The sequence below is a fragment of the Falco biarmicus genome, chromosome 10, assembly GCF_023638135.1.
Source record: "Falco biarmicus isolate bFalBia1 chromosome 10, bFalBia1.pri, whole genome shotgun sequence".
NCBI classification, from domain to species: Eukaryota; Metazoa; Chordata; class Aves; order Falconiformes; family Falconidae; genus Falco; species Falco biarmicus.
In genome coordinates, this window is record NC_079297.1 from 5,689,971 (window position 1) to 5,712,361 (window position 22,391).

The window sequence follows — 22,391 nt, forward strand, 5'->3', positions numbered from 1 at the left end:
ATGATGGGGTGGGGGAGATGACCAAAGCCAGCTGGGTTTGGCACGTGCCCTGGTCTTCCTCACCACGGCCCCCAGCCTGGCTTCATTCTGCCATCTCATCCCTCCCTGCCTCGAGGCCAGGCAGGGGCAGGAGGCTGTAAGGACACCCCCCATCGTCATCACACTGCCCTGGGCATCACCTTGGACCCCACAGGGACCCCAGCTCCCCGGGTGCCGATGCACTCACCCCGCTGCAGGGAGGGAGCACCCCACATCCATGGGACAGCCGGGGCAGAGGGGACCTTGCACCGCCCCTCGTCACCGCAGCCGCTGAGCACCACAGCCGGGCAGGGACATCTGCCTGCAGCACTGGGCCCCCTTCCCACCCGCGTCCCCAGCCTGGCTGAGCACATCCAGGGCTGCTCCCAGAGCTGTATTAATTCCCTACACAGCTTTTCCTTGCCCCCCAGCTCTCTGTTTGGAAATCGTGCAGCTCTTCTGTGCACAGAGGAATACATCCAGCTCCTGTTCTGAGCAGCAGAAACGAGCACCCTGCGATCACCTAATCAGCTCAAAAATACGTTGATGGCTGCGGGATGGCCCCGGGTGCCTGGATTGTGGGGTTTGCTGCCGGTTGTCCTGGCTGGCTCTTGGCATAGCCGCAGCTGCCGGTGCTGGCTCTGCCTGTAGTGATGTGCTGATCAAACCCCGGTGGGACCTGGGGAAGGGTCCCCAAGGAACAGTGGTGTGGGATGGGAGGTGCTCACGCTCCTGGCATCATTGAGTCTTCCAGTATCGACAGTTTGTGGCCCGCTCTGCGCTCATCCTTACTGCGGGCTGGGACTGGTGAGCTGCATCATCTGCTCCGACCGGCTCCCGCTGCACTGTTACTTGAATAAAGGAAGGAGTTTCCTCTTCTCTCCATAAGTATTCCAGTAGCAAAATGTATTCAAATGTGAAGACTAAATTACATGTATTAATTAAAAAGCATTATGCAAACAATTAAGAGCATGTAAATTAATTTTCTATCTATGCATGGGATGCATACTGTATATTTTATTAAAGACCTAAGTGACCCGCTTTGGACGCTGGTTTTCTGTTTCACAGCTGATCGGCGTGCCTGTGCTTGTGTAGCGCATGGGCTGGGCTGGGGTCGGTGCAAGCAGCCCCCGGGGAGCAGGAGCAGCCCGGCTGCTCCCGGGGCGGCTGCAGGTCCCGTCAGCCAGCTCCAGCACCGGCTCCCAGCACAGCGGAGCTCCCACCCGGACAGCATCATCCCTGCCCCGGGTGGTGGGCAACAGTCCTTGTACCTGGACCACTGGTGTCATCCAGCCTGGAGCAGTCTCCCTGGAGGCCCAATGAACGGGGTGTCCCCAGGGTGGGAGCCGGTGGGCTCTGGGAATTGCCGCACAGGGAGCCCGGCATTGCGGCTGGGAGGGAGGGAAGCGCAGAGCAGGTTTCAGAGGGAGATGAAAGGAATGCAATTAACATTAAAAACGCAGGATGATTCCCAAAGCAAAAAGCTTGCGCCATTCAAGCATGGCTTGTTCCTCCACCCCATTCATCACACAGCCGTGGAATCTGGGAAGCAGGCAGGGAGGAGCAGAGGCTTGCAGAAAGGCACCCACTGTGATCAGCAGCACCCAGGGACACGAGAGCTGAGCCGCCGGCTCCAGCAATCGCGGCGCTGGGAGCCGAGGAGCAGCAGCCGGCTGCTATTCCCCCTAAGAGCCACTCTTGTTTTATGAAACTAATTTTAACCGCAGGCTCATGGGTCACGTTTTGGACTAGAAGTAGTAAAGGCTCCATTCTAAAAGAAAATACGGTTCTAGCAGCAAGTGTTTGCTGCTTAACAAGGTTTAACAGCGTTTCTGGCGCACCTTTGCCAGCAGCGGGCTGGAGGGTGTCTGTGCACGTTCCCTGCGGCTTCCCAGCCGTTTTCGCTCGCAGCTGCGGCTGTTGGCCACGGCAGGGGATCAGTGCCCAGGATGAGGAGGGAATACAGCCCACGGCAGCTCCGGAGACCTGAGAGGAGCCAGTCCATCACACTGACAGCTGCGTTCACCCCTGCTGCTTTCATTAGCTCCAAGTATGAGCCAGGAGGGCTGAAGCCCACCCAAATTCCGGCTAGCTTGTGCAGGCCAGCAGCTGCTTGAATACCACAGCTGTGCTTAAATCCCATCTGCTGGCATGGAGAGTGTCCCCTCAGCTTTAACGGCCCTAATCACATCCAGCCTCTGATGCTTTCCTTGCTGCAAAGTCAAAGCTCAGACTGGCTTCCAGCTATTGCTAACTGAGCAACGTTACCGTGGGCTGCCTCTGGCCAGCACTGCTTGTAGACTTCAAGAAGTTCAGTAGCCCCTTGGGAGGTTTAGAAGAGCCCTAAGGATAGCACCACACAGCACCAGGATGCCTAAGGAAACACCGTTGCACCTGCAGGGGGTTTTAAGCCCCCAAACAGAGGCTGAGCACGCAAGGAGCAGCATCCCTAGCCAGGCTGAGCGAGCCCAGCGCCAATTTTCTTTCCAGAGAGAAGATACCCCACCAGCGTGTCCAGCTGCTTCAAGGAGGTGGCTGCTCTTTGGGACCCGGCTCTCCCATGTTTCAGGGAGCGCAGTTTGCGCTCTGATGGTGCTTGGGCTTTATCCATCTTTGTTCTCAAGGCAGCATAAAAGGCTGAGCAAGCTCCTGACACGGTAGGCAGCCTCTCCGATGCTCTGAAATGAGGGAGGGTGGGGGGTGGTGTCTCTAGGCTGTGGCTGGGGAGGGGAAGGCTTGCTGCTGCTCTCCCTGTGTTAAGTGCATTCCTCTGCTAGATGCGTTAGGAGGGGAGGGTTAAAAATAGAGTTTAATCCTTATTCCTTTGAGAGTTTTTCCATTTCAAAGAATAAAAATCCATATGCTGCTAATCTTCCCAAGGCAGAAGCTCCCCTAACTTGGGGGTTAGAAGCAAGGCAGGACCTGCCATGAGTCCCTCTGCCATGACGCCGACGGCAGCTGCCCTTGGAGCGGGGCTGGTGTGTGAAAGCTCCAAGCTTAGGTTTGGGAAAGCCACAAAAGATGTTTTCTTTTTTTAGCCTCCTGCTCTCTGTGAAGACATTAGGATTTGTATGGCTGTGAGTAACTGCACTAGGAAAATCCTCCCACTGCTGTGCGGGCAGATCTAGCAGAGCTTGAGTTCTGCAGAGCAGGGAAGAGCCGGGTGCGGGAAGGTGCCCAGCAGCAGGAGTGGGTGATGACAGCCCACGTTTGTGTTAGCAAGACACTTCTGTGCAGCGATAGGTTGCCAGGACTGGTCTGACAATATTTCTAAGGCAAGTAGGAAATTCGTGTTCTTTTGCTAATCCCTAATCAGTTTTCCTGAGAGTGACTGTGTTTTCATTTGGTACAGTGGGTAAATCAATTACATACTTTATCAGGTTATTTCTACAGAAACTGCTCTCCACACTCACAAAATGATTGATGAGCGACTCTCTTGCCTCCAGGGAATGGTGATTAAGGGGTGACCTTATTAAGCTATTTCATGCAGCTGAGAATTAGACAACTCTGCTCAAAGAGACAAAGTAAACTTCATTACCTCTGTTCAAAACTTCTTTTCCTTTGCCAGCTTTCAGGTACGCGACTACCCTGAGCATGGTCTGTGCACTCACCTGGTTGTTGGAAAACTGGGAGATTTTAAAGGGTTGATCTGTAGGAAAGAGACTCCTTGCTGGCAGCATTTCTGGGATCTCTCCTGCTCATAGGCTCCTACAGCCCTGCTGATCTCAGCAGCGTTCAGGGAGTCAAAAATCAGAGCTGACTGCTTGAGCATGCACGCCTTACATCAGCGTCACTTATAATTCCTGTATTTGCTGAACTATATACGGACACCAGTAAAGACAAGCAGTGCTGTTAATTCAAATCCGTTTTTACAAAATTATGCTAAACCACTTTCTCCTGGTAGTAAGAAAGCTCCAAGGTCTGCATATACTCATGGGTTTGCTGTAGCCTTTATCTGAACTGTAGCTATTAACTTAGTTTTAGGAAACACATGAACTCAAGGCTTTCATTCTAACCATTCGAGATAACTTAAAGGAATAACCTTATTAAAGGTGCGGAATTAAATTAACCAAATATGCCTAGGCCACACAATTCCAGGAAATGAAACCCACGGGCCAGGCGTGCAGGACAGCACAGCACCAGCGATGCACGTTTACATCCAGACCTTGAACGTGGTGAGAACGGCAGAGAGAGAAAAGTGCCTTGTGCTTTTGTTTCAAGATCATCCCCCCTACGGTCAACGCGTGATGGTGCAGAGCTTGTGAGGCTCTCGGGGCTGAGGAAAGGCTGCCCGACAGCTCAGCCGGCCATGGATTGTGCAGAGGCAGGTCTGCAAGAGGCTGTTCTGCTGCTGTGACCACTCTGGATGGGATTCAGGGACTCTGGGCTCCATCCGCTTCCAGTACTGTACTGATTTTAATAGCGACAACCTAGAGGGGAGCAGAACAGACTGTGCTTCGTAGATGGAATTGAATTGTTTTAAAGTTTTTAAACAAGTTGGCTGTCTTCCTGGACTCTTAAATTAAAGGGCAATTAAGTCACTTTCTGTCTGGAAAGAGCTGGTGGGTGCTCCCTGATTTGACGCTTTAAAATTTTGCCAGAGTGATTAATGCAATGAAAAATTGTCAACTCTCAAGTCAGGGCTGTCAGCCAACACTCAAAGAATTTATCTAAAGCACATGCTCAGGCTCTTTTGGTCTGTGGACGGGAGGAAATGGGACGAAATGAGGGTGTAGGGAAGAGTAGCTGGGCATACAGGACACTGGCACAGCAACACCTGATAATTATTGCAGGAAGAGGGAAAAAAAAAACCCTGCTGGTGCTGCGGGCTTCTTGGAAAGTTGGCTTTTCCCCCCACGGGGGGAGAAGAACCTGGCTAGACATCAGCAGGAGCTCATGGCTACTTGTCAGTGTTGGTTTTCTTAGTTATATGCAATTAATATTTGTGCAGCAGGTGCACTGCCCCCAGCACAAAAGGAGCACACGTGTGCACACACCCCTGGTACAGCTGCAGCGCAACCCTCCCTTCGTGCTGGGGCTCCATGCTATCCTGGTAGTGTTGCTGAGAATATGCAAGAGCTCCGGGCTTTCCTAGTTACTAGAAATGCCCGCAGTCTCCCTCCCTTTGATTTCCATGCTCCTTTTTATCATTTAAAAGCTCAGATCTATTTTGTTTCTTCCGGGATTGCTAACCAAAGCTGACTCCTGAATGAATTCTGTCTCTGCTTTGGTTAGTCATCCCTTCAGGACAGATTTAGTAACTGCTTAGGGAAACCACAGAGGAGCCAACAGTTCACCATTGGAAAGCAGCACCCACTCACTGTCAACTTCATCTTTTTCTGAGCTAGAAAGTTTAAAGTGCAGCAAGTCAGCCAGAATTAGGAGAGCGAGCCTCTAGCCTCACCTGTTGTGTAGGAAGGTGGATAAATTGGTATGTACCCAGCCCCAAACCTGACTGCAGGCTCAGGGAAGTTGCAGCAGTGTGAACGAGAGCACAGATAAGGAGTATCTACAGCAGAGTTTATCATCCCCAGCTGCCAGGGCACACAGACCTGCCCCTGAACCGAAGCAAATCTCTGCTTGAGGTGTAGAATCAGTAACGATTTAAGGCTAAAGAAGTTGGCTGTTCAAAAAGGTGTATGTGACATGTTTACTGCTTGTGGTTATTAGAGCTTGTATGCTCCTCCGGAATTTTGCATAACAGTGGTTGACTAGAGGCACATCATGTTAAAACTTGTCCTGATAAGCAGTAATACACCAAAGTATTTTAATGCATAAATATGAGTCACAACACTGATGCTTTCAGGTAAGGACAGTTTATTTCCCCCTTTAAACAAATAAGGCAAGATATCTGAGAAAGATCAAAAAAAATCTCCTGTATCAAACTCAGAGGAATGCAATAAAAGTTACTATTTCATACATATACAAACTAATGACCCAACACTATTATATACAAACAGCCAGATCTTACAAAATAGCATTTCAAGTCAGCACTTTATGCCAGTGTTGCTCATTTCTTTGTTACAAAAAAGTTAAAGCTACAAACTTCACATTTTTAAGTCTCACATGACTGACATCAGTATCTCTGGGTTTGAGAAGCAAAGATAATGGTTTGTCCAGAACACTTTCAGCAATGCAGATGGACCCAAGGAGCACAAGAATGCAGCTTCACAGTTAACCAAGCTTTCGGCTCAAAAACTTTGTCAGAACAACTTTCCCTTATGGTATGAGCCTTGGTCTTAGCCTGGAGGACTCTGAGAAGCGAGCAGATATTACCCTCCCAGACACTCTACAAAGGGACCAAAAAGGGAATTATTTTCTCTTAACAGATTGAAAATCAGCGAAGCGGAAAATAATTCCTCTGCATTAGAGCTCCAAGTACAAGAAACATCAAGTCTCAGCCACTGCAAGCATATAAGAAGGGTTCAAAGACAGTTAAGCCATTGGACCAGCTTTACTTATTTTGGTTCATTTGCTGTATTTTAAGACAATTGCATCCGCAAAGCAAAGCATTTCAAGAGTGCTTACATTCAGTTACAGCAGTCACGGGTTGCATATTCTGTAAGTAGACAACACCCTGTGGTGTTTCACCTAAAACTTGGGTTTTCTAATGCCCTCCAATCACTAGAAAGTTACCTACACAGTGCAGAGATAAAAACTACTCCCAGTAGAATCTGCTTGATCCACGCCACATGCAAGCAGTGCACAATTCACCGTGTCACACATACGTCTGTCACATCAGAGGTGTTGGGCCAAATCCATCCAAGTGACTAATACAAGATCCAACACTCGGCCAGAGAACTCCCTCCTACGTTGCGGGAGTTTCTTTGATGCAAAGGACACTCAGGAATATTGCTCATCATTAACACATATTTAGGGCAAAACGTATTGCACAGATTCCAGACAAGCACCGCATGAGCCCTGATGGTCACACAGCACTTTACCAGACCTCATTAGAGAGTCCAGACTAAAGGGATTTTAGTCCATTAACAACAACGAAGCTTTTAATTACCTGGCTTTCCCAATTCAAAACTTTCCCAAGACTTGAGGCTATCAAATACCTGGTTATCCCAGGATGTATCTTACTTCAGCACCCTCGACGCACTGCTTAGTGCCTCCCTTTTCCCTTCAGGACAGCGGTTTGCTGGTCTCCAAAACAGCCGTGTTTGCACTGCGCATCAAACTGAGACAAACTGACGCAACCAGATCTGCAGAAGGGGTAAAAATGGCTTGGTTCCTTTCACAGCAACGGAGTATACACGTTAACAGTAGCCAAGAGTCTGCTCCAAGGGGAAAAAAAGAGCCTATGGAGGCATGAAATGAACACTTCACCTCTCTAGCAGCACTTGATTCAGAAGACACTGCTATTTAATTATCTAGGTGATGTACCAAGGTCTATCACAGAAGAATGTCATGGAAACTGCTCTCTCTATCACAGCAAAATAAAAATAAATCTGAAGAAATACTTGCTCTGTCCAACTATTTCATCATATGCTGGATACATCTAAAACTACACACCTCTGCAGTCACAGCCCACAGGGCAGAGGCATCACTTGGTTTCTGCCCTGCAACGAGGCTCTTTGCTGCTTCTGCTTTACTCTCCACTCTACTGGTGTGAGTTAATTGCACCATCCTCACAGCGATTGTACATGCTGGGGCATTTTCAGTGACTGAGCTACACCAGGCAGGAACAGCAGGGAAATTTAAAGAATGAACACAAGAGCATCCAGAGGAACCGGATGAGAAGAGGCTGTATTTCTTTCAGCAGGACATCAGTAACTGTCTTCTCATCCAGAACAACTTCACCTTTGCTCCACCATCATAAATGCATATCTTTGTTAATTCAACAAAGTCTTTACTTTCAGTTCAACTTTTCTGACCTGCTAAACCTTACAGAAATGTGAAGGATTGTGAAATTAAGTTTCTATTCAAGCATCTAATGATGTAAAACTGAAACAAAGCCTCTAAAATATTTCACAAACTGTGGAGATTTTTTTAAGTCCTCTCAGACACAGCAGAAGTACCTAATTCCTGAGAGAGGTTCACACAACTTCCACCCATCCGAACAGCTTCCTTTTCCCAGCACTCCACCGTCAGCAGGGTCTCCCTGAAGGACATTTCCAAACAGACAAAGGGGAATCAGATCACCGATTGGCTTTTGGTTTTAAGTTGGTGTGGATTTTAAATTACAGACTGTAATTTCTTCCGATGGAGGCACAACAAGCTTTATCTACTCGTATTAATTCATAAAGTACACAAAAAGAGGATAAAACTGAGGTCTTGAAGAAACCACACTTGCTTAAAGCACACAGTGTAAGGCATGGGGCTTATTACAGGCTTTGTAAAAATGAGATTTAAGTTTCTTTCAAAAGGCTGGAACAATTTGTACATGTTTCACCTGCTCTCTTCAGTGACTTAGCAGTACCTTAACAGTAAAAAGATACAGTTAACAGATTGAAATTGAGTCTGTGCATTCAAAGAAAAACAAAACAAAACCCACAAAAGATGCAGCTGTTAAATACCACAATCCATATTAACTTAAAACAAAACGGACTACTGAAAGTTCAGTTGAAAAGAGAGTGAACCAACTTTCATTAGCCTATTTCTACCTGTTCCTCTGATTTAAAAACAGTCCCCCTAAAAACAGTAACAAAACTCCTTCGGAATAATGTTTTAAATATATGTCTAACATTAAAACATACCATCAGGATTTTCCACTTAATGGCATTCCTGAGTTCACAAAGGTGCTATGGAAAAATAAATGAGCAGAAGTATTGCCCTCTATCTTGCTAGCATATTTCAATAGAAATCAATCTGTTTAGTAGTCATAAAAGCAAGGAGCTGATTGTTTGAGGATGGAAGAATATTCTACCAGTGGCTCAGAAATTCTGCTGGCGCCGCTTCTTGGCTTCAATGGCATCAAGGATCGGCTGCCGCTTCGACTGGTACTTCTGGCGAATTTCTTCAATCTCCTGCTCCATCATGGGGTCCAGGGCCGAGAGCCGCCTCTGAAGTTCATCAACACTCCAAGTCTTTAGCTAGCAGGGAGACAAAAGAGGAACAAACGTTGGCATCAGTACAGCCACCACCACACATCTACGGGGATTTTGCTGCCCATCTGACGGTCACAACGCACCTTCCAGTAGAAGGTGGAAGCGTTCTGCTCCAGACTGCTGCGCTCAGTGAGACTGGCACGAGCCTCAGGATGCTGGGCTGATCGTGCTCATTTTACAGATACATTACATGCTCCGTTTAGTGACAGCATGACTGCATAAAACAACCATTTCCCCCACTGAGATATTTTTCTAATGCTTCAGTTTGTAGGCTTAGAACAGAAGTACTGTGCTGAAATGGAACAGAATCGAAGTTCTCTCCCCCTCCCCCTTCCTTGCAACTGAACTTCCTTCGGCTAAGTGACAAATGGAGACTGAGGGGAATACGGAAAAAAAATAATCATTGACAAAAGTTGCAGTTAGGAAAAAAAAAAAAAAAAAAAAAAGGCAGGCATTTCTGTACAACCAGGCTGAATCTCAATCATGGGGATGAAATCCAGACTCCTCGAAGCTAGAAATCTCAGAACACACACAACAGGTCACTTTGGGTCAGCCCTATACTGATATATAATATGCAAGTACAATTTGTATTTTACTTTTACTGTACAGGTGAAGATGTCAGGCTAGTTTGGACAAGCTTCCCTTCATTTAATTCCATATCGGCCTGCCCTTTGTTTAATTGGCTCTCTTGCGTGTGCCAATTTGCTGAGAGCTGGCACAGGCAAGTTTTATTCTGTGATTACAGATGACAAGTGTGGCCTGGGACAGTCCAGATTGTCCATAGCTACCCCCTTTATGAAATCTTATAATATTATAACCTGTGGAACAGGCAGGATTTTAGGATAATGTTAAAAAATATGGACACTGGAAGTGCTTCTGATGTTCAACTAAGTACCAGTCACCTTCCCACCCAAGACCGAGTGACCCCCAGAATCACAGGGGAGACACTGTTTTACAGCCACTGCAGCAGGACAGGAATGACTATTTGCACCAGCTGCTTTCAGGGGCCACCTGCTGTAGAGACTAAGAACACCCAAAATAATTTGGGGTTTTTTTTTTGCACACAAAGAAGTGTCAATTTTCAGACTTTAAACAAATGTTTTATCCGAGTGATCTTTACTTCAATTAAATGCAAGTGATGCTGCTGTCCTGGTTTAGCTGTTAATTACTCAGCTATCGTGGCTATTCTTCAAGCCATTTCTCCATCAAAACACACAGTGAAATGCTGTTATAAGGCAATAACCAAATTACTGTTTCTTTAACAGCAGCTTGTATCAGTCCTTAAAATGTTTGTAAATACTAAAATACAGAAATGCTGATCCTTCTTCCTGAGGTGGAAGAGATATCAGTCCACAAACCACAAAGTCATCCGCTAGCCGATTTCTCACAAGGTCTTTTGAAATCCGTCAGTGCATTCTGCCAAATAAGGTACTTCCCAGCTGCAGTTACAGGATCACGACTCCACTTCAATAATCCAAGCACACATGAAACAAAACCTTTCTTGCAAGGGTACACAGTCTTTTGGCCTCTCCAATCAGGCAACTGTTCACTAGAAAGACAAAGCACTTCCTCCGCAAAGATATACATTATTTATACACATTAATGCAACTTTACCAGACAGCAGTTTAAGTTGATGCATGGCACCAGTTGCCTTTTCACTCTAATTTATTATGGAGCAGGTAATTATTCAACATTCCCCTTCCTCACAGTCCAGGGAATTGATAATGGTCAAATAAAAATGCAAAAAAGAAGAAAACATTAATTCAAATACTGAACACATGTACTAAGCAGCTATATTGGAGCAAATGGCTGTCAGCTGTCCCAGAGTACCCAGTGCTAGACCACTAAAAGAGAGTTTTGCAGCAGATCTAAGATATTTTGCTCATGGTTTAAGCCAACTATTAAACATCAGGAATTGTCCTCGGGCTGCAAGTTTCCACAGATGCCCTTTAAGCCTTCTCTACCATCCTCCCAAAGTGCTAGGTGCCAGAGGGCAGAGCAGTGACGGTCTCTCCAGACTGAGGACATGGTAGTAAGAAGAAAAAAACCCTGCCCTATTAATGTTCTTGACATGATCTAGCATCGTGGGACATCCTCCGTGGATACCACCACACGAAGTCTTCCTGGTAACCATGAACAACCGTGTGCCAAGGGACACAACGGCTTTGACAATTCCTGGGGCTGTGTGTTTGTCAGGACAGACTGCAAACAGTATGGAAGATGCCAAGTCTGGAGCGGGCAAAAGCCTACAGATATATATTAATACAAACAAACTGGGAAGTGGGTTACCCGGACAAACACAGGACGCAGAACAAAGTAGCTACTTAAGGAGACCTATCATGGGTTAAACAGAACAGGGATGGTGGGAGAAGGAAGTGAGGCAAGTCAAGGCTGTGCAAAAACCTACGAGCACAGAAACACATCCTGTGTGCAATGCTGCGTGTTGATGAGGATGAACTAATTACAAGTTTTCATCTAGAATAACATCAGTATGGCTGTGAATGCCACGCTAGTCCTAAAAAGAGACAGAAAAGCTAAAGGGCAACACTACTAAAAGGTCCAGAACGTGACTGTTCACCACAGAGGAGCTGATCAGAGACTGACAGGCATCCAATTACTAATGAAAGCCAAGCACCCACGCAGTTGGGAAGGATGCCCAGCCCTCTGCTCCCACTGTGCTTCAGGCTTGTGACAACACAAGCCCTGGGACCTGGCTGAGCTATTACTCAGCTTGTCATTCCACTTGCACATGCACCTTTAAAAAAAAAAAAAAAAAAAAAGACAAGAAAAAAGAAAACCGCTTAAAGCACGATGGCCTCCATTTCACTTTGCTGCGTGGCATTTCACTGTAAGCCAATGCCACAGACAGACTTTCTCCCAGAAATAAAGTTTTTAAACTCTAGCATATCTGTCTCTGCAGTGGTACCCTCCTGGGATACTGACATTATTCTCCTAGAGAAATGCCAGAAGCAAAATAAGACAAGAAGGACAAGGACAGAGCATCTCATGACAGACAGTTACTCAGGGTAAAGTCTCAGTGCTGAACAGCTGCAATTAGAGCTGGTTTTAGCCACGGGCTCAGCCCCATTCCTCTCCTCACTTCTCAGCAATTCTTCCATTGTAAGAAGTCTAAGTGTCTTTGTAAAAGCTATCTGTTTTTGTCCACAGTGATTAAATAGCCAAGACAAACTTCTAAGGGAAGGAATCTCATTTCAAATGTAAAGACTGATATAAAATCCTTGTTCTAAGGTTGGTCAAACTCATCTGTCAACAGGGAGAGGTGCCAGTGCAGTGAAATTGTTCAAGCAAGGTTAGAAGTGCAGAAAGCTGATTTTTAACCATTTGATTAAGTTGTGTTTTTACTCAAGGTTTTGAGAACGATCTTAACTCGGTAAAAATGCCCAACTGAAGACAAATGTCAGAGGTTCAAGTGTTCACCTGGAAGCCTCTCACCCACAGCCATTTGCTGGTTTTCAGGCTGCAGACGCCACTGACAGCAACATCTTGTCTTAATATCCTGATGATTTCTACTAAGTAATTCAAAAGGACATATATAATTACACCCTTTAGAAGGACATAACCTACAGCCTTTGCCATGCATATGCAGTAACGATGGACAAATCAGGACCAGATCATTTGATACACAATTTCTTCCTCTAGAAGATTTGTAAGCTATTCATGACATCCCTTTGCCAGCATTTCAGGCAACTTGCAGGTAACTACTCTGCTGAACGATGTTCACTTGAGCAAACTGCTTGTGAGTTGCTGTCCTTTCAAAACAGCACTTTAAAAATAGCGAAAAAAAAATACCACCTGCATTTGTTACAGTCAGGTAAAGTGTCACTGCAACATGATATTCTGAATGTAAATGAATCTAAGCAGCAAAAGGAGAATAAATAAAGGCTCTCTGCAGAGATGTTAGACGTAGCCACAGGTTCAATATTCAAGGGCACCATGGTCTGAAATTTATACCGATGCAGCTCCGTCCTGAGCAGCAGGCAGTCTAAAAACCTGCCACAGTGTTTTTAAACAGCCCATGCCACATTCACATTTCACACAAGATCTACTATAAAACACAAACCCTAGCGACTTAGCTCAGCCCCTTCCCTGTCCCCAAGGAAAACAAACAAAAGACCCGAACAGTGAAAACTTTTTAAATTAGAAGCCAATGTAAATGACTTCACAGTTCTCTTGGTACCCACAGTCCTTACACTGAAGAGCGAGCACCTGTGCCTGGTTTTCCTACAGCAGGGTCTGTAGCTTGACCAGTTTGGGACCTAGCATACTCCTCTGGTCCCTCAAGAGCCCTTCAGCAGCCCAAGGTCACCACTGACTCAGCCCAGTCTGCACTACTGACATAAATACAGTGTCGTCCAGTAATCCCCGAGTCACTTCAGCTATCATTCTTACTTGCTCCTCTACCAAAAACACTGCCAGCAAAATCCTCTGGCTGCATGAATTATGAGCATCAATAGAAACAAGCTGTTCCCCAGCAGCTTTCACACATTTCTCCCCCAACAAAGAAGTTTCAGGAGAACTCACCGGCTGCATGGGAATCAAAAAATATTGTCTTGGGGCAAGTAAGAAACATGCTCCTCCTGCAACTTTCTTTTCACTTGCTGACACTGATTCTGATCCCTAGATTTAGCACAAAGCCTTTCCTTTGCATCTTTGCAACTTTTCATGCCATCTGGGCTTTGTTTTTAAATACTGTTTTTGAAGTCCTGAAGCTTGTGCCAAACAGGAACCTTACACCTCCAGGGAGGAGGTGCAGCTCTTCTACCATCATCTTTCAAACATGCAGACAGACCCTGACTTCTGGAACAAAATTGGAAAATATATGACATCGGTGAGATGGGATTATTTTCCTCACAGTGCAAGTATTTGAACAGTTTTTGCAGAAAGAGGGTATTTTCAAGTCTTGATGCTACAGCAAATCCTACAAATACAATTCGGAAGTTGTTCTCCCCTTCCTTAGCCCTCTAGCCATACCCTTCTACCATAATTTCTGCGAGTTTGAACGCTTGTCTTCCACATGCTCACAGAGTATTTTCTCAATATCCTCCCACCTTTACTGCCACCAGCCTGTGGCTTTTTAGAAGGGAAACACCCAGCTACAGCAATCGTTCTGCCTTTCACGCAAATATTCCAGGTAACATTTACTGCTCAACGTAACTTGGTGTCAAACTTCTACGTTTTATATAGCCTTTGGAAAAACTGGCTTTAGCAATTATCACCTCATAAGGGGCAGTGGGAGTTTGAAGACTAAAATACAGAAGTAATAAAATTGCAGCTTCCCACGCTACACAGGAAAATAAATCTAGTGGAAAAGATATGAGCTAGATGGCAACTAAAGAAAAAACAAATTAATTGCCTATTTAGCATAACTTTTATTGTTGCATCTTCCTTCATTGCCTATTTTACACTGCAATTTTCTTGACTGCGTGTCAGTGATCAAAGTCCCCCCAAAGAAACACAAGATATCTTGAATCACGGGAAGCAGGGAGCACAACTCTTCATTTACTTGTGTGTATTTAGACAGGCAAGATTTAAACGTGGCTTGAGAGGGGTTTTTATCCAAACCAAGTTATCCCAAGCTACACTAAATATTAAATGCCAAATAGGAATCTGTTGCTAGAGAAAATTAAAAATATTATCACTGTAATGTAGTATCAACAGGCTATGTTGGAAAAACAAAACAAAAAACAACCAACCAACTGGGACCACAAATGGTATGGAAGCACATCTGAGCCCTTCACGGGAGGCTATTGATGATCACACTCTACACCAGAAGTGGCTTTGTACCAGAGGCACGTACAAAAGAATTCCTACAAATAGTCTAAGTGTTCAGATGTCCTTTGGGAAGGGAGGCTCTTCACAGAAGAGACTAATTAAAGTCTTGCTTCACTTGACCTTGGCTATCTGCAATACTATCAAGATGCTTCCCTTCCGAAAAAAACAAGGGCACGCTTGCACTCCCTCTCCAGGATCCTGCAGATCAGTTTGATGCGTACTCACTTCAACTTCTGAACTTCTCTTCTATCACCTCCTCAAGCAGTTTTATTTCTGGGAGGCAATCACCCATCGGATGCCACTTGCTGCGACTATTTGTAGCAGCCACCTGGGAGCATCGTGCAGCCTGCAGCATGCAAAAGTGCACGGGTGCTATAGAAGACCAAGAGCTAGGGAGAGGTGTCAAATCTCAAGAATTCATGAATGCGAGCTCTGACAAGTGGTAAGAACTGAGATTATTCTGGAATTAGCCTTCTGTAAGTTGAAAGACTGGTTAAACGCAGTATCAATTAAATGCTTGTATCAAATATAAACTGAGGGAACAGATTACCGAATAGTGCATGCACTTTTTTTAAACCGGCAAAAAAAGCATTCAATATCTCTGGCCAAAATTAAATGTAGAGGGTGATTTCTCACGCTGAGCAGCACTCCAGACTTTAGGTCTTGAAAATGGTGATATAAATTGGTGTTGGAATAGCATGCCATTTTTTTCTTTAGCATTTTTCCTGAAATGCTGGCTCAATACCATTTGGCATACTTTCAATCACTGATCTAAAAATTAAGTGCCTTGTTCTCATTTCTGTTTCTAGCATAAGGAGGCCTTGATGTAATATATGAGCTAGCATTAACTATTTATTCACTGTAAGTTGTCAAAAACAAAGGACACAAGAATCTAAGAACCTACAGGCACTTACTGCCCACTTTTCATCATGATTGTCAGATCCCTACAACTTCACAAATCTGTCAAGCAGCCATGTTACAGAGGGGCTACAGTAAATCAGAACAAACCCCAGTCCCCACACAAACACTAATTATCTTGATTCCCCCCCTTTTATCATTAGCATGTCAGTGAAGTTTCTCACTGTTAGGAAAGCAGTGGATGAAATGCACTCACTGCGGGCTTTCATGCAAGATTAAAAATACAGATATTAATCTTTCAAAGGATTTGAAAAATAAGTCTCAGCAGCACAAGCTTCTGCTTTTAATGCACCTTAATTATTTAGGCAATGTGCTAGCAAAACACATCATGGCTTGCAGCATCCACACAAGTCAAAACAGCACTGTGGCTAGAACCTCCCCCAAAAAAGTGAACAGGATCTGTGCTCAGTGCACATCTGGAGACAGTTGTTTCAGGCCACCTCACCTGGACAGCAGATGACTTCCCACAGAGAAGCAGCAACCAGCTTTCAGGTAGATCATCGTGTGCTCTAGAGGCCAAGTCAACTCGTGTCAGTGCAAGTCAAGCAGCTGGAACAGTTAAACGAGCACAACCACAAGACCACTTTTTTGTGGAGGAAAGATGGACGCTAACACACACTCGGCGTTTGATCCCCAAATTGGAAAAAGGTATTTCAAGAGAGGCTTATATCAGAGGAGACCCAGGCTGCCTCAGATAGCACGTTTGGGCTAGCTCTGTCTTACCCTCACAAACGTAGGTGTTTATGGCTACTGAAAGTGAAACATCTTGCTGCTACAGTACCAGCATGGATCCTAGTTATTTTCAATGTTGCTCTGCTTATTTGATTAAAATAAAGGTGCATGATACCATACTGGATCCGTGCTACTCCTACAAAATTACTGGAAGGAACGTGTGCCATTCTTCTTCCCACCCTGCTCCCTGCCAGCCGCACTGTGAAGGTCACATCTAAACTTCCCTCCGTCCCGCATCTGCAGGGGGGGCTACTGCCAAGACCCCCCTTTTCAGCTTAGCACCTTGCTAGCTTAGTGAGGCTTCTCTCAAGCTGCCACACGAGTGCGGCCTGACGGGATTCTTGGGAAGCTGCCCCTCCATGTGAGGCACTGCGGCCCGCAGCACCAGTCCCACCACCAGTGGCTGCCCAGGCCACTGCTCTGCTCTAGCAAGAACTGCCAGTTTTATTACTCAACTATCTCTTCTTCCAGGCTATATTCAGGTTCAGCAAGGTCCTTCCTCAAGCATACTGTCAGCAGCTAATTCCTGTGGCTGTGATGAGCAGACATGCCACATGAACTGCTTCTCCACCAGTTAACCGGCACCTTTGCTTTGCTTTCCCACCCTCCCAGTTTGGAAGTTTTCCCCCTTTTCTCAAAAGCCTGTAAGAGCGAGGAGGAGGCTTTGCTGTCGGCAAGATATCAGAAAATTCTCAATACAGAAACCAATTTCAGGGGATTGCAGCAAACAGCCGGCTCTCCCTGGCTACTCTGGCTACCCAGACATAACTATGCAGCGATTATGCAGAGCAGTTATCCACAGAGCAGAGAAGATTGCACAGCTGCGGGAACACCACAGCCTGCATCAATAACGCTGGCATCCCTGAGCTGCTCTTAGCCAAGGACTGCACTTTATTAATTTTTACTGTAATCCTTAAAAGCCTCAAAAAAGTTTTGGTGTTACAGCCAGCACAATCATATAACCTCCGCATGTTGTTACTACCCTCAGCATTGTACAGAAGTTGTATTAAGGAAGAAAACCCATCCAAACCTCTACTCATGGAGTGGTCATAGACAAAAAAAAAAAAAAAAAATATTTTTTTATAAAAAGAGCAATGCATTTTAATCTTCTAAGCTCCAAGATTAAATTTCCTTTTTTAGCCTTAGTATCACTTATGAGTATGAATAACCTTATTCACTTCCAAATCACATCCCAAGCACTGTACGCAATCTAAACAAAGGCAATGACAAATTGTGTCAGTGTTATTCTGCAGCACTGAACTTCAACAAGTCCAAACCTTAAAATCCTTTAGGGACTTAGAAAGCAGCTGACGAATCCTGTAACCACAAAGATAACTTTTCTCTGGTGGTTTTTTTTTTTTTTTCCCCAGTAATTGAATTAGAAACCAAGCTAAAAGGTCGGCCTGTCTGGACAAAAAAAAACCAACACAAAAACCCAAAAGGAAAAAAAAAGAAAAGAAGGAAGAAGGAGCAAAAAAGGAGCATTACTTGCTTATATAAAACACTTGCTTACCAGAGATTTGATTAAGGAAAAACACAGCAAGGGTTTTTTCCTTCCCGAAGTGATTTTGCTTTAATTTTCTTAAGAGTACTAAAATACCTCTGGACATGCTAAAATAAATCATGTCATTTTGAAGATCTCCCTAGCTGCACAACTCAACTGTAAAGTACACAGCTGACCAATGTGTGGGGCTTTTTTTCTTTTTTTTTTTAAGAAACGCAATCTGTCAGAAAACGCTGATTCCCTGAAACCAAATACAATTTTCTACAATTTTTGAGAGAGGTTTAACTACATTCTGCCAGGAAGGGTACACAGGTCTGTAACAGAGCTTCCTTCCAATCCGACATACCCTTCCCTCCCCTCTCCCTTGCTTCTAAGGGCTCTACTCACTTCAGGATTAAAAATTAATTTATGTATTCAGATCACTTATTCTGAATAAAGCAGAACTCCTGAAGAATTAGAAGTAAGAACATCTGAAGTAAGAGTGATTACTTCACACAATATTGCTCAGTGTACTATTACCACGAAACACAAATGTAACTGAAGTGGTAATCAATTAGGTAACACTAAATCTGTATGGCAATACAGTCTTCATTAATAATGTATAGTGAGAAGTTTGCTGCTGGTATATTAGCATCACTAACATGTCTTAAGACTTCACACAATGCACAAAGAAGGCTTAAGACATGCAGTTTCAGTTTCAAAGGCTTAAGACTCTCTCATCCATGGTAAATAGCCATTATAGTTTTAAATAACCTTGACCTATCTATCTTGAAAGTGTTAACCTTTATTCAACAAATGTGTTTAATTAGAGTCTTGGTCTCCCCATTTATTTCTTACCCCAGGAAGCCCACACCAGTTCTCTAAGCTGTGCACCCAAAAGCAAGGCTTGTCGCAGAACCCCGGTCCACGGCTGCTCTGCCCCCCACCTTCACCAAGGGAAAGAAAGCAATAACCTGAACTTGAGGGCAAAGCAGACAGGAGAGAGAATTAAAAGCTTTCTGATTAAAGACCGAATTACAGAGATTTCCAGGGCATTTTGAAAAATTAATAGCTGCATGACTGTGGGAGAGGCTGTTGTCTTTAAAACCAGGCACATATGTTTAATATCATAAAGACAATATTTATTTGGGACAGTCCCTCAGTGAACCATCTCCATAAAATCTGTATCGCATAAACCTGCACGCCTCACCATGCCAGGCTTTCCCAAGTGGTCACTATTATTTGTGCATCTATTTCTAATGATCCTGCATGATGGCAAGAAAAAAAAAAAACAAACAGGAGGAATGAAACCCTTAATTTCCAAATAATATTCCTTTCAGCCTCTATCAGTCTTTATGTATTAAGCTACTCTTTCTCCCTCCTTCTTGAAGGTCAAAGCTTGGGTTCTGAAGCTGAGATTACTGAAATAATGTCTTTGCTAAGGCAAACCTCCAGGATACCTTGGTCATTGGAAGCAGCCACAGCCATCTGCAAGCTCCCATTGCCTTCTCTGTGTGGGCAAGACCTCAGACATGCCTCACGCATGACAAAACTGCTCCCTGCAAAGTCTCCGGGTGAGGTGAGCAGGGAGACACCCAATAATTACACGCACCAGGTAACACTGGCAATAAGCGACATCCAGCAAGCTTTTCTGTGGGTTTTATAGTAATACAAGAAGAGGATGCGCAAAGGCAAATGCACCAGGTTCAGAAGTCAGAGCTGAGATAAATTTGCTCCTCCACAGTATGTAAGTTCAGGCACTTGTCCAGATGAGAACCTACCCATTCAAAAGTATTCACAGAGGCTTGACGGAGGCTTTATCCCCAGGCTTTTCTGTTAAGGTCCAGAGATTCCACCCTCTAAGAGCCAAGCCAGAGCGGCTACATCAGGCTCCTGATCCAAGGAGTCCCCAAGAAAAGCCCTTTTTGCTACAGATGAGAAAAACCTGGACAAGCTTGTCCTTTAAAGCTACACTACCCTTTACAAATATTCGTACTGACAGATGAGTTGCAAGAATTCAGAAGCATTTCAAATAAACCCTGTTTGAGCAGCAGTGTTCTTTAAGGGAGATGCTGTGCCAAGAACACACCCAGCCTTGAAAACAAATCTCAAGGCATAACAAGGCTCAAACAGGTTTTTTAAAAGAATTTGGCATGCTCAGAGATTTTTCCAACGTCACACCTTCAATTATTAATTTCTCTTCTCTTTCTCCCAAAGCAGAAAAGCACGTTGCAGCCTGACCTTAAATATACAGCAACAGCGGAACAAATCCCACGATCAAAAACCCTGAATGAAGTTCTGTTAGTTACTTCGTTCAGCAACAAAACTTTCAGCCCATAAAATGCTACAGCAGGAAAAGGGCCTCAAAGGTAGTCCAGGATGGTGAATTTACAAGTCCGAATGCTGTCATATGAAGTTGATTTCAGGTTACAGTACGTCAGTCTCCATTAAGGGCTATGACCTAAGCAATTCAACACAAACGGCAACTCATTTTACTTCCCACTCACTGCAAGTTTCATTTAAAAGCCTTATGTCACAGAAGGCCTGCTATATACAAAAATACAGCAAAAAATGAAATTTTGACAGCAAGTTGTGGCAGTAAGTGCTTTGCAATCAATGTCAGTGTGCACAAAAGTGAAAGCAGGTGGTGAGCAATGACCCTGTTACCAAACGGAAGAGAGCAGAAATCTATTCTCTTCCACAGCAGATATAAGAGTCAAGCACTGAATTAGCTTTTTCAATTTCAAATTCTGCTAACAAATTTTAAAGCTAAATGTGGTACCTTCTGGGGTTTGGTTGTTTGGGGTTTTTTTTTCCTGTTATAAGGGAATTTAGAAAGGTTTATAAAACCTAGGAACATGGGGCTTGCTGTAAATCACATTGGTGGTTTGAAGCAGCCACAAATTTGATGAGGTTTGCAGTAAGGTTCAGTGTCTTCCTCATGCAAATGTTACAGAAGATTCAAGACCACTTAAACAATAAAAGAGACAAGCAAGCTGTTCCTGGGCTTATTTTTAAAATGACTGTATGTTTGATTACAAGGTGACAAAATGAACTCTTTTTCCCTAATAAAGATGTCACAAGTTAGAAATATTTGCTGGGAAAAACATGCTAAATATGCTGAGAAGGTAATGCTTAAAAGAAATACATACAATTAGCAGAGCTTTAAAAATTCTTGGCAGATGGCTAAAGGAAGAAAAAAGGAAATCCATTTAAGGGACATCAATGTTATGAATCACGGCAGGTGACATTTAAAACCAATGAATAAAACATCACAAAAACCTGTCTCTTTTTATAAATCATACTTCAGAGTGGAAATTACATTTAGGTACTACACTTTAAGATCTTCCTCAATTAGCAGGACGTACCACAGGGGTTCAATTTCAGGTGTAGAAATTAATGATTGTCTGTTCTGGACTGCCTTCTGCTGTCAGAAGAAAGTACTCTTTTTATTAAAGTCTGGTTGTGTTGTGTCATCATCGCCCCCCCCCCCCCCCCCCAATAAAATAATTACGGTCTTAATGCTCTCCCACTGAAAGAAAGCTTTCTATTTTAGATTCAACACAACACAAACAAGTATCTCAAGTTTACTAGTTTCCCAACTAGGAATCTGCCCTAGTTCCATAGGACCTAGACAGGGATATCTGTCAGTCATCCCAGTTCTGGCTTTATCTCTCAAACTGATGAATGCCCTAGCAACTAAGTTCACTTTATGATCAAAAACTATTGGAAGAAATCAGTGTCTGAGAAGCAATTTTTATTCCAGCCACCACTGGGAAAAAGGAGAGCTCATGATAGATGAAGGGAAGAAACTTTTGGACAGAGAAATCCCTGAAGATTCACTCAAAGTGTTTGGTTTAGTCTTGGAAAAAATGTTATTGAAAACCCCTCTACTTTAACCAAACTTGGGGTTTTTTCTATGCATAACTACACATATTCAAATGAATTTCTGGAACAATCAATCTTCATTCATCACATAAGGGTCAGAGAAACTTGCTCTCTTAGAAAAGAATATATTGCAAGTTTCATAATAATTCGATAGAAGTCTCAAGATCATTTGATTTTTAAATAATCCCATTTAAACAGCCTGCAAATGTGCACACTAATAAAGTGGGGTTTTTTTCTCCTGTCCAAGCAGATAGACTTTCTGTAGTCTTCGTAACCAGCTTGAATTCTTCACCTGAGTAATTTGGATGGGAGAAAGGAGGAACAAGAAAGAGTAGTGTAGAAGCCTACATCTGACACCTTTACCAAGCTGCTTAAAAGACAGAAGTAAAAAGAAGACAAAGCTCAGAGGATCACAGGAGAGTCAGGAAACACTACAGATTGATAAACTATGAAGTGTCACACAACAGCAGCTTACCCATACAATGCAAGCACTTTTCTTCTGGCGT

The 22,391-nt window shown here is 44.1% G+C and overlaps 1 protein-coding gene across 2 annotated transcripts in view; it reads right to left on the reverse strand.

Moving 5' to 3' along the window:
* Positions 1 to 5,818: 5,818 nt before the first annotated feature.
* STK4 (serine/threonine kinase 4) overlaps positions 5,819 to 22,391 on the reverse strand; it is a 46,566-nt gene continuing 29,993 nt past the window's right edge. Inside the window, exons 11-12 of one of the 2 annotated variants that reach the window (XM_056354194.1) lie at positions 8,891 to 9,056; positions 5,819 to 8,125 (exon numbers count right to left, since the gene is read on the reverse strand). In XM_056354194.1, the coding sequence (XP_056210169.1) occupies positions 8,898 to 9,056 (159 nt within the window). In that variant the 3' untranslated portion in view covers positions 5,819 to 8,125; positions 8,891 to 8,897. Of the gene's footprint in view, positions 9,057 to 22,391 lie in introns of both variants that reach the window. The other variant, XM_056354193.1, reaches the window with a different exon arrangement.